This window comes from Propithecus coquereli, unplaced genomic scaffold, assembly GCF_000956105.1.
Source record: "Propithecus coquereli isolate 6110/MARCELLA unplaced genomic scaffold, Pcoq_1.0 Scaffold241, whole genome shotgun sequence".
Lineage (NCBI taxonomy): Eukaryota > Metazoa > Chordata > Mammalia > Primates > Indriidae > Propithecus > Propithecus coquereli.
Genome location: NW_012147964.1, coordinates 3,431,633 through 3,443,135, shown reverse-complemented (window position 1 = coordinate 3,443,135; position 11,503 = coordinate 3,431,633). Strand labels below are relative to the sequence as shown.

The 11,503-nt window shown below is 43.1% G+C and overlaps 1 protein-coding gene across 1 annotated transcript; it reads left to right on the top strand.

Moving 5' to 3' along the window:
* The first annotated feature begins 7,436 nt into the window (after positions 1-7,436).
* Positions 7,437-11,454, top strand: ZNF555 (zinc finger protein 555). Its single transcript, XM_012646144.1, has 4 exons — positions 7,437-7,463; positions 8,505-8,631; positions 9,055-9,238; positions 9,646-11,454. Exons 1-4 carry the CDS (start codon positions 7,437-7,439, stop codon positions 11,210-11,212), a joined length of 1,905 nt encoding a protein of 634 aa, XP_012501598.1. The 3' UTR covers positions 11,213-11,454.
* The last annotated feature ends 49 nt before the right edge of the window (positions 11,455-11,503 follow it).

The window sequence follows — 11,503 nt, the reverse complement described above, 5'->3', positions numbered from 1 at the left end:
ACAAAGGCTGGACAGACATGTAAAATGAATAGTTTATCTGATTATTAGTCAAGGTTATCTGATTATGTGTGATTTTGTGTCACTGGCCATTTCATTTGTATTGTTGTAATCATTTTGACAATGAATAAAAATCAAACGGCAGCAAGAATCAGATGGAATGTGGAACTTCATTGATGCATCAGAGGAAGTTCTGGACACCAAGATGGCAAAGATACCATAGGGGAGGTTTTGGAAAATGGGGAAGTTTAGCAACCTTGGGTGGCCTGGGAAAAGTCCCAGCTGTGAGATGTACCTGGCAGAGTAGAGCCCAAGAGTATGGTTGTACATCATCATTAAAATTTATTGAGTGTTTAGTGTATGCCTGGCACCAGTCCAATACTTACATGTGGTTCCTCATTTAACCTTCACAATGGCCCCATAAGATAATCGCTATTCATACTCCATATTACAGAAGGGGACGCAGAAATAAAGTCACTTGCTCAAGGTCACGCAATTAGAAAGTAGTAGAATCTGGATTTGAACTCTAGCAGCATATACAAAGCCAATGCCTCATTTGCCATGTGGCCAATCAAGGAGGTACACAGGGGAGTTTGTGGTTTTCAGATTTCCCCTTGGGAGTTACCTAACTTTTCTCTGAATCTTCCCTTTTTCTAAGAACTAATGAGGGAGGTTTCAGCTCTCCTTTCACCCAAATGGGACCCATTCATAGGAATTTTGTTACCTTTCCTTAAAGTAGAGATCCTTTATGTGGGGTCTATGTAGGCTCAACTTGGTTGATGGGTAAGTTTCTTATGGGCTCCATGAACAACCTTGAACTGTATGCCAAATGTGTGTTGGTGCATAGATGTGTTTTCTGGGGAAAGCATCTGTAGCTTTTAGCATACTCTTGATCTCAAACTCCTGGCCTCAAGCAATCCTCCTGCCTTGGCCTCCCAGAGTGCTGGGATTACAGGTGTGAGCCACTTCACCTGGCCTATATTCTTGAGAAAAGTTGACTTAGAGGTATCATGAGTACACTGTTTTCAGTCTTGATATCTCCCTCCCTCCAACAATTATTCATAGAGAACCTAAACTCTTTGGTGACTGCGTATAAGGCAGACAGGGTTGCTGCCCTCACTGGACATGTATTCCAGTGTCGAAGGAGCAGGACTAGCTTTTCGGGCATGTGACCCCTGCAGTCGCACAAGGCTTGACTCTGTCCTGTGATTGGTTTAATACTCCCACATTTATATTCTTAATCATTTTGAGAAATAATAATGAGATATTATCAAATCGTTATAATTTTAATAATAAAAAGCCCCTACCCGCTTTCATGTTGCTGTGAGTCCTGCACATTTGGTAGCCTGCCCCGTACAGGAGTGAGGGGTAGGGACAGATGTTAAGCAAGTAACCAAATACTTTAATTAAGTAATTATAGATTTGGGGAGATGCTATGGAGAACACGAACACGATGCTTCTGTGACAGATAATAGCATAGGGACCAGCCTCAGGTAGGACCTTTCTGAGATGAATCATCAGAGCATCCGAGAAGATGAATTTACCTGGAGGAGAGCTCCAGTATAGCTTTGTTTTCACATGTGAAATGTTAAGTGGTTTCCAAATCTACAAATTTTTGATTCAATATGTCTGACTCAAAAGTCTTTTGAGACAGAATATATTTTTTAAGTTTCTGTTGTTTAAGTATATTTTTTTCTTTCTTAAATCTTTTTCTCATTGTACTGGCGTGGTCCTCTGGTGTCATGCTGGATAGGAATGGTAAGAGTGTACCCCTTGCTTTGTTGCTGATCTTAGGGAAAATCATTCAGTCGTTCACCATTAAGTATCACGTGAACTGTGGGGTTTTCATAGACAATTTTCATGTTTTTCTTTTATTAAATTTCTGCTTTTATTGCTCTGTAGTCTGAGAATGTGTCTACTGTTTTCAGTCTTTGGAATTTATCGAAGCTTGCTTTGCAGTTTACCATGTGATTGGGTTTTAGAAGTTTTCCATAGATGCTGGAGAAGAAGGTGTGTTTTCTGTTTCTGTGATTCAGAATCTGGCTTGTTCTATTACTTTAGCCATATTAATAATAAGTTTCCAATTTCATTTCCAAATCAACTTTCCATTATTATGTCTTGCTAATGGATACTTATGGTTTGGGATAAAATTTGTAGACAGAAATTATCCTGGATGACCTATCCAAAAACAGTATATTTCAAACACAAAGATGCAAAGATATTCTCTGAAAAACTGTCAGATCCATTTTTCTGTAGTATGAGCAGAGCGATGTTGAAGAAGGTGCACATAGAAGGTTCAAAATCTCATGAAATACGAGATTGGGAACAGGAGTTGTTTGTGCCATGTACTAAGCCATTGTCTCTGTGCTTCAGCCCCACTATATGAGTTTCCTGTTGTTGCTGCAACAAATACCACAAATTTAGTGGTGTAAGACAACATTTATTCTCTTAACAGTCCTGGAGGTCAGAAGTCTAAAATCAAGGTGTGCAGGGGTATGTTTTCTGGAAGTCTAGGGGAGATCCTGTTCTTTGACTTTTCTAGTTTCTAGAAGCTGCCCATGTTCCATAGCTAATGGCCCTTCACCAGCCCAATCTCTGCTAATGTTGTTGCATCTCTCCTGCTCCCTCTTCTAAGGACCCTTGTGATTATGTTTAGGGTCCACCCAATAATCCAGGATAGTGTCTCCATCTCAGATCCTTAACAGAATCCCAGCCCTTGTGTTACCTATAAGGTAGCATATTCACAGGTTTCTGGGATTAGGATGTGGACTTCTTTGGGGGCCATGATCCTTATATGTCAGAGCTACCCTTTTACACTTTACTTCGTGATGTGTGCAATCCACATTTCTGTTTGTAAATGAAATGACAAATGATATCAGAGTTTGTATGCTCACTTAAGCTAGACAATGTTTTCTGAATTCAGTAGCCATTAAACGCATTAGGTGCGTCTATTAACTGTATGAAGAATTTTCAGGTCCATCTCAAATAAGATTTTGTTTGCTTTGTGTTACATCAGTTAAAATAGGAATTCAATTGCCATAGGGATATATCACAGACATTTTAAAAAAATACAACTTTAAATAAATTTAAATAAATAAATACACACAAAATTTACCATCTTAACCGCTTTTTTTTTTTTTTGAGACAGAGTTTTACTCTGTTACCCTGGGTAGAGTGCAACGGCTTGATGGCAGCTCACTGCAGCCTCCAACTCCTGGACTCAAGCGATCCTCCTGCCTCAGTCTCCCATTTTTAAGTGTACAGTTCAGTGGTATTAGGTGCATTCATATTGTGCAATAGAGCCTTTTAATTTTCAAAATCAATTGGGGATACACTAAGAAGCTGATGTGAAATAAATTTCCTTATAGTGTAAAATCTGAATTTGAAGATTTTAGTGAACATCTCATATCTGGTGGTTTGGAGAAGAGGTCCTGCCCCAGGCGGAGCTGCGAGCTCCAGTGACCCCCGGGTCAGAGGGCTCCGGCCTCCAGTTCCAGCGGCGTGCGTGGTCGGACGTCCACGCGGAGCCGACGTGGTGACGTCACGCTGAGGGTCTTGTCTGAGTCGCGGGGAACTGTCCGGTGGACCTCGTGGCCCAGGCCCGCCCGTCTCCGCAGAACCCCAGGCCGCCCCGTCCTGCCCTGACAACTCCTGTCCTGGACCAGGGTCGCTGGGTGGGGAAACTGCGTCTGGAGTTCCCGCCCTCGTCCGGGAAGAGCCGGAGCAAGTTAGCCCAGATGCGAAGGTCCCCGGCCCGCGGGGTCAGCCACGGTGTTCGCGACGTGCCTGTCACTCAGGCTGCCGGGGGCGGGTCGTAGAGAACTATCCAATCAGGGGGCACATAGGCGGTGCCTAGGGGGTATTGCCCAATCAAAGGCCCCAGAGGGATGAGGGGCGGGGAACTCTCCAATAAGGGGCGCAGGCATGGTCAGCACTGTTCAATCAGGGGCCCCGCTGCCCCGACCACTGTCCAATCAGGCTCCGGGGGCGGGCTGTCGCTGTACACGCCCCAGGCCGCGCGCGCCCGCCCCACCTGTCCCCGAGCGGCGCAGGCGTCCCGATCCCAGGCGCGCTCCCCTGCACTGGCCGCGGAGCTGCCCCGGAGCGCCCAGGAGCGGGTGGGACATGGTGAGTGCGCGGGGCCGGCGAGACCCTCAGGGAGGCTCCGGGACCCGGTCAGGCGGCCTCAGGGTGGTCGGGGCCTGCCCGGCTCCCCGAGGCCTCCGCAGTGAGGGAAGCTGGTGCCGCCCTCCGCGCTCCAGAGGTCGCGGGTCCTGCCCATTGTTCGTGCGCAGCGTGGCCGACGTCTCTCTCCAGGGCTTTGGTTCCCGCGTCCCTCCGCTCGGCAGGAGCGAGAAGCCGGGCCCCCAGCCTCGCGGGAACAGTCCCGGGCCCTCCTCCAGGGCCTTCCCGGGACTGGCATCCCGGAGCCGCGGTGGGTCGGGCCCTGGTTGGTGTCTTTTCAGCTGTCCGCGCTCGGGGACCCGCCGGGCTGCCCCGCAGGACAGCGCGGGGTGCGGCGGGGGTCCCCGGGGAGCTACCGGGTGCCCGGTCTGGGAGGAATCGCCGGGCACCCCCATGTGAACAGCCCACCCCTTGGGCACGCGGACCTGCTCCCCTAAGTCCCAGTGTCCTTCTTGGGGACACGGTGGTTGGTCTCTTACCCGCAAGATGCTGGTAGTAAGGGGGGAAGACAGGTGACTCCCGGCCCTGGGCTCTCACACACAAGGAGGAAACAGTAACCAAGACACGAGAGGACCCCGAACCTGGAAGGGAGTGTAACGACCCGAAAAGCAAAGTGCACTTCACACACACAGCGGGCCACATCCAGTGTCCTTTGTTCAGGGAACACTTCCATGAGCAGGTGGGGTGTAGATATTCCTCCTGGTAGGATGGCCAGACACGACTCCTCGCTGGGTTTGTCCCTGTGAAAAGATTTTTTCACTTATTGGAGCCTCACTTTTTCAGTAAATATAACATACATTTAATTAACAGAGCTTGAAAGATAAGCTAAAATATTTCCAAAGGGGTGACTATCAGGAAAAAAAATTAATGTTTCAGATTTACATTCCATTTGTTAAACATTCCTTTTATTTATTTTTTATTTATTTATTTTTTCTAGTGTCAAATCAGTTTTGAGATTTGTTAAACATTCTTCTTTACTTTTTATTTTTTGCCCTGGAGAGCGTGTAGTGAGATTCTCAGGTCTCTTCCTTTCTGTTGAGTGATAACCAGTGGGATTCCAGGGCTTAGCCTTGACAATGTTCCTGGGGAAAAGAATCTCAGAGAAATAGAGAAAATGTCCCCTTCAGTCTGGCTGCAGGGAAATAAATATATTTCTACAAACACGTTTCACAGGTAAATTGGTGCATTATAAAGATTCACCGAAATATCAGTTGTTCTCCTTGGCATGGTGGGGAATTTGTGGCAGTGTATGATTTCTGTTCTGATTCCAACGACCTGCAATACTCTTTCCTTAAATCTACAATGAATGTTGGTCATGAAATAGGTGGGAATACAAGACATTTTTCTTATTTAGATAAGAATTTGTTACTGCCCCGTGTAGTAACGCATGTGTCATCTCTGCCACTGCTCTGCAGTGACTGCCCTGGCAATAACCACATTTCCCCAAACACGAGGGCCGGGGGCAGGACGCTCTTCCTTTCCATTGAATGAGTTGACTGTTCTGCTGCAAATGCCCATAACATCGGGATGACTGTACTTTAGAAATCTTGCTGAATATTAAGCTAGTCTGCACCTTGTTATTCAAGACGTGTTGGCTAATTTTGGACATTTGTTCTTTCTGTTAGGTTTGTAAAATGAGCATTTATCAAGTCCAATATGGTTCACGCATTTAATGGAATTTTATTAAGATCAGAGGTCTCTTTTGGAAGGGTTGATGTCTTGGTGACACTGAGTTCTTTCTGGGAGCATTTGCCATCTATCCATTTATTTCCTTTTGCTTTGATGTTATCCAATATTGTTTGTGAATTTTTCCATTGGGTTCTTTTTATATCTTTCATTAGACTTTAGTACTCAATTAAATTTGGTTTTTACCATGGTGTTATCACTTTAAAGATCAGTTTTCTAACTTGCTGTTGCTATTAATTAGAAAGATAATGAAAAAAAAATTTTTTTTTTTTTTTTGAGACAGAGTCTCACTGTGTTGCCCGGGCTAGAGTGCTGTGGCGTCATCCCAGCTCACAGCAACCTCAAACTCCTGGGCTCAAGTGATCCTCCTGCCTCAGCCTCCCGAGTAGCTGAGACTACGGGCATGAGCCACCATGCCCGGCTAATTTTTCCTGTATATATATTTTTTTAGTTGTCCAATTAATTTCTTTCTATTTTTAGTGGAGACGGGGTCTTGCTCTTGCTTAGGCTGGTTTTGAACTCCTGAGCTCAGCCCTGCGTGGACTTTTAATTCTCACAGCAGACAGTAGCTCAGCTGCTGTTTCCTACCCTGGATGACTCCACAGCCACCCAGGCACCAAAGGCTCACCAGCTTCTATCCCTTCATCCTTCCATTTCCCAAATGCTGCTTTTGCCATATTTCAGTGAGTCAAGGTTATTCTAGCAAATCCCACCTCTGATGTCAACTGTATCGGGTATCCCCAAGACCACCCCTATGTCTTGCTAGTAGGATTCCCAAGACTCAGCATACAGTCATACTTGTGACTATGATTTGTTACAACAAAGGGGCACACAGCAAAATCAGCAAAGGGAAAGGGCACGTGGGAAGAAGTCCAAAAGAAACCAGACGCAGGCTTGTAAGAGAACTCTCCCAGTGGAGCCACTGCATCTGACTCCTCTAGCAATGAGTTGTGAGAACACATGTGAAATGTCTACCAGGGAAGCTCATTAGAAACTGAGCTCCCAGGAATTTTATTGCTGGCAGATCACATAAACATCCTCTGCCTAGCATGTAGCATCCTCTGCCTAGCATGGTACCCAAATTCCAGACTTCCAGAGGGAAAGTAAGTGTTCAGCATTAACAGTGCTCTTTGCAGTGAGTAATATTAATTAGGGTGGTGTGAATCCTAACATCCAGGTTCCCAGACACCAGCCAAGGCCATTGTTACCAGCAAGCCTTTCTAAAGATAAAGTCTCAGGCTTGCAACATTAAGTGTTTTCTGCACACTAGGTCAGGGAACTTCATTATGGGAAAATATTACGGATACCCTGTACTCAGAGCAATGAATGCTGACCAGGGAGTTCATGTCATTCCCTGTACCAATAATATGGTACCATAGGCATGATTCTATCACATTAAGTAGGTAAATGCTAGCATCAGAATTTTGCATGACAGTATTTTCTCTGAATCCTGCTCATGGATGTTAGTGGGTTGATGATCTTTTTTCAGAAACCAGGGTTTAAAGGAACCGTGTTATCTCAGTGGTTCCTATGCTCAGGGTTTGGGCTGTCATGCTCATGTGCCCAATATGGCATATGGAAGTGAGAAATTGAGAGTGCGGCGTCTAGGGTGATATGTGGGGAACCACTTCCTCCTGGAATTTGAGACAAGGGAATGTTTTGTTGGAAGACACTGCTGAATCCTTTATATCTTTTATATCCATGGCAAATTTGTAGTCAGATAAGTTTTGGACTTCAGTTAATTTCTTTGCAAAGTGGAATTCTTAATCCTATTTGTAAGGTTAGCAGGAATAATCTTTATGGCTCTGGTGAAAACGGCTGTTTGGGGATTGTATAACCTCACTCTGTGCATACTTTGTGTGTGTGTGTGTGTGTGTGTGTGTGTGAGGATCAAAGTTGTAAGGCTTCAGCACTGGGGCTTGGGAGTGTATGGAATGTGTAGAGGTCTAAGTTCTTGCGTGTTTTTCCTCTTTTCTGAGCTATAATTTCCCAGTAACTTTGTTTCCATGAAAATGCACAGAGAAAAAGTAGAAACCGAGCCTAGGATCATTATTACACAAATAAGTTAAAATGAATACTTCTCTAAAAGTATGTTTTCGTTCAGCCTGTTGGACCTGCGGTTCTTTAAGACATTATGTCTCCCTGGCCCTGGTTGCAAGTTGGGTCCCCTCAGGCCCCTTGGCCTCGTGTTTGGTGAAGGTAACAGAAAGAAAAGTTCCCAGTCCTAATAAAACTTCATTTAAGTTTGAGCCTGTGCTGGATGCAGTGCTGAGTGGTGTGCCGCAGGGGAGGACTGAGATATTTTGTGTCACAAGGGATTGATGGTCTTAAAATGCAAGTATCTGTTTCATTTGTATAGCATTTGTTTTATAGCCCCAGTGTGGTCTGAACCCTTTTGATAGAAGTAAGTCTTGAATTTGTCACATTAAAAATGTAGAGATACGTTCAGGGTATTAAAGGTGCTGTTAAATCCATGAGGAAGTGCATGTAGACAAAGAGGAAGACGTTGGACAACTGAATCACAGAGTAGATGTTGGGAGACCACAGAATCTTGTGTGAACTATGTGTGAATCGAATACAGTGCTCCCATGCTGTCGGTCTCAACCATCCTCCTGTAAACGTGTTTGATGTTTTAGGATTCAGTGGTCTTTGAGGATGTAGCTGTGGAGTTCAGCCTGGAGGAGTGGGCTTTGCTGGACTCAGCTCAGAGGGACCTCTACAGAGATGTGATGCTAGAAACCTTTCAGAACCTGGCCTCAGTAGGTAAGGATGACATCGTTCCTTCACTTAGTTATTTATAGAACAAGTATTTCTTACACATCAAACCTGTCACAAAATTTGCAATGTGGAAAGGGAAAGCATTGGCAAATCAGACAAACATGCTCACAGCTGTCATAGTGCTAGAATCTATTAGTTTTCTCATGAGAATGAGAATCTATGTATTAAACTGAATTTTTCTTTCTGTAAAGAAAGCTCCCTTTGTGTCATCATTGTGGATATAGGCTTCATGGGCCCAGTGGAGTTTGTTTTTGCAACCCAGCAAAAATTGTATTGTGTTTATTAAATTGCTTGCCATTTTGACACCTTGTGCTTGATGAAGTCCTGAAACAGCTAAACTCTTCAGTGTCTTTTTTTGGCTAACAGGTGTCTTTTTTCTTAAAAGATTTAGTCACTTTTTGGTTACAGATGATGAAACTCAATTTAAGGCCAATGGGTCAGTTTCTAAGCAGGATATTTATGGAGAAAAAATACTCAAGGAACCTAAAATAGCAAAATTCATCCGAAATGTTTCCTGGGCCTCTGTTTTAGGAAAAATTTGGGAAGACCTTAGCCCCGAAGATCAGCACACAAACCAGGGAAGAAATCTGAGGTGAGTTGTACTTACAAGATAAAGTAGTATTCCAGAAAAGAATCTTAGTATATCATGAAATTTAAAACACAAGCAAACAGAAAACTCACATATGCCTAGTTCCAAATTGTTTATTCACAGCAGAATTTTCACAAAAAATATTTCTTTAAATGTGACTTAGACATTGAGCGTTAGAAACATAATTCAGTTGGAAACAATTATCAAGAAACCCCATATATAAGAAACACCTTTAATAATGGCAGTGGTCAAACCCTCTTCCAGAGCATTGTGTTTATTCTACTTTGAAACAATTCAGAAAGGGGAGAAAACCTACACTTTCACTGAAAATGGTTAAAATGCAATTCTAATAAATATTAATAGATCATTATTAATCAAACCATTAATAGCATGCTTCTGATTTTTAATAGAAATGATATGGTGGAGAGACTTCACAAAAGTAAAGATCAATGTGGAGAAGCCTTCAGTCAGATTCCAAATCTTAATCTCTACAAGAAAATTGCTACTGGAATAAAACAGTATGATTACAATGCATATGGAAAAGTCTTCATGCACCATTCGTCCCTCAAGAGTCACATCACAGTTCACACTGGACACAGACCATATCAGTGCCAGGAATGTGGGCAAGCCTACAGTTGTCGTTCACACCTAAGAATGCATGTGAGAACCCATAATGGAGAGAGACCCTATGTGTGTAAATTATGTGAGAAAACCTTTCCTCGTACTTCTTCCCTCAATCGACATATGAGGATTCACACTGCTGAGAAAACCTATGAGTGTGAACAATGTGGGAAGGCCTTCATTGATTTTTCAAGTCTTACTAGTCATGTGAGAAGTCACACTGGAGAGAAGCCATATAAATGCAAGGAATGCGGGAAAGCTTTTAGTTATTCCTCAACTTTTCGAAGACACATGATAACACACACTGGAGAGAAGCCATATAAATGTAAGGAATGTGGGGAAGCCTTTAGTTATTCCTCAACATTTCGAAGACATATGATATCACACACTGGAGAGAAGCCACATAAATGTGCGGAATGTGGAGAAGCTTTCAGTTATTCCTCGGCTTTTCGAAGACACATGATAACGCACACCGGAGAGAAACCCTATGAATGTAAACAGTGTGGGAAAACCTTCATTTATCTCCAGTCCTTTCGAAGACATGAAAGGATTCACACTGGAGAGAAACCCTATGAATGCAAACAGTGTGGAAAAACTTTCATTTATCCCCAGTCCTTTCGAAGACATGAAAGGACTCATGGTGGAGAGAAACCCTATGAATGTAACCAGTGTGGGAAAACATTCAGTCATCCCTCATCCTTTCGAGGACATATGAGAGTGCACACTGGAGAGAAACCCTATGAGTGCAAGCAATGTGGGAAAACTTTTAATTGGCCCATATCCTTACGAAAACATATGAGAACCCACACTAGAGAGAAACCCTATGAATGTAAGCAATGTGGGAAAGCCTTCAGTTTATCTGCTTGCTTTCGAGAACATGTGAGAATGCATCCTGAAGACAAATCATATGAATGCAAGCTATGTGGGAAAGCTTTCTATTGCCACATATCCTTACAAAAACATATGAGAAGGCATACTGCAGAGAAACTCTATGAATGCAAGGAATGTGGGAAGGCCTTCAGTTGGCCTGAACTTTTGCAACAACACGTGCGAACACACACTGTAGAGAAACCTTACGAATGTAAGGAATGTGGGAAAGTCTTCAAATGGCCATCATCTTTACCAATACATATGAGACTGCACACTGGAGAGAAACCTTACATATGTAAGCATTGTGGGAAAGCATTTAATTGTTCCTCATCCTTAAGAAGACACATGAGAATACACACTACAGAAAAACACTATAAGTGTAATATGGGACCTCCTCCTGCAAATGAATTCGTGTACAATGCTCCAGAAAATTCACACCAGGAGAAAGAGCTTATAAAAGTTGTAAATATGGTATTGCCTTTATGAGTACCTCATCTATAAAGTGAACATATAAGGAGTGTATTTATAGTCTATTTACAAATAAACAGGTGAAAAATATTTCTCTAAATACTGTTAGCTGTACTACATATATGTGAGCAGGTAGTTTTTTTCTCTTACAATTTGGTAAATAAAACTTTTATGTTTACAGTTTGTTGGACTCATGGATGATTTGAAGTGTATTTTAAATACACAAGTAGGTTTAATTTTTACTTAGTTTCTTAAATTGTTCTCTAAGCAAGGAGTTATTGGCACAAAGACACTTTGGTATTTGTTGAG

What these genes read in the sequence shown, in the direction of transcription:
- ZNF555 (XM_012646144.1), top strand. Translation starts at nt 7,437, where the DNA reads ATGGCATATGGAAGTGAGAAATTGAGA. An exon ending in TCAGAACCTGGCCTCAGTAG is followed by an intron (nt 8,632 to 9,054) that starts GTAAGGATGACA and finishes TTTTGGTTACAG; the next exon opens with ATGATGAAACTCAATTTAAG. An exon ending in AACCAGGGAAGAAATCTGAG is followed by an intron (nt 9,239 to 9,645) that starts GTGAGTTGTACT and finishes GATTTTTAATAG; the next exon opens with AAATGATATGGTGGAGAGAC.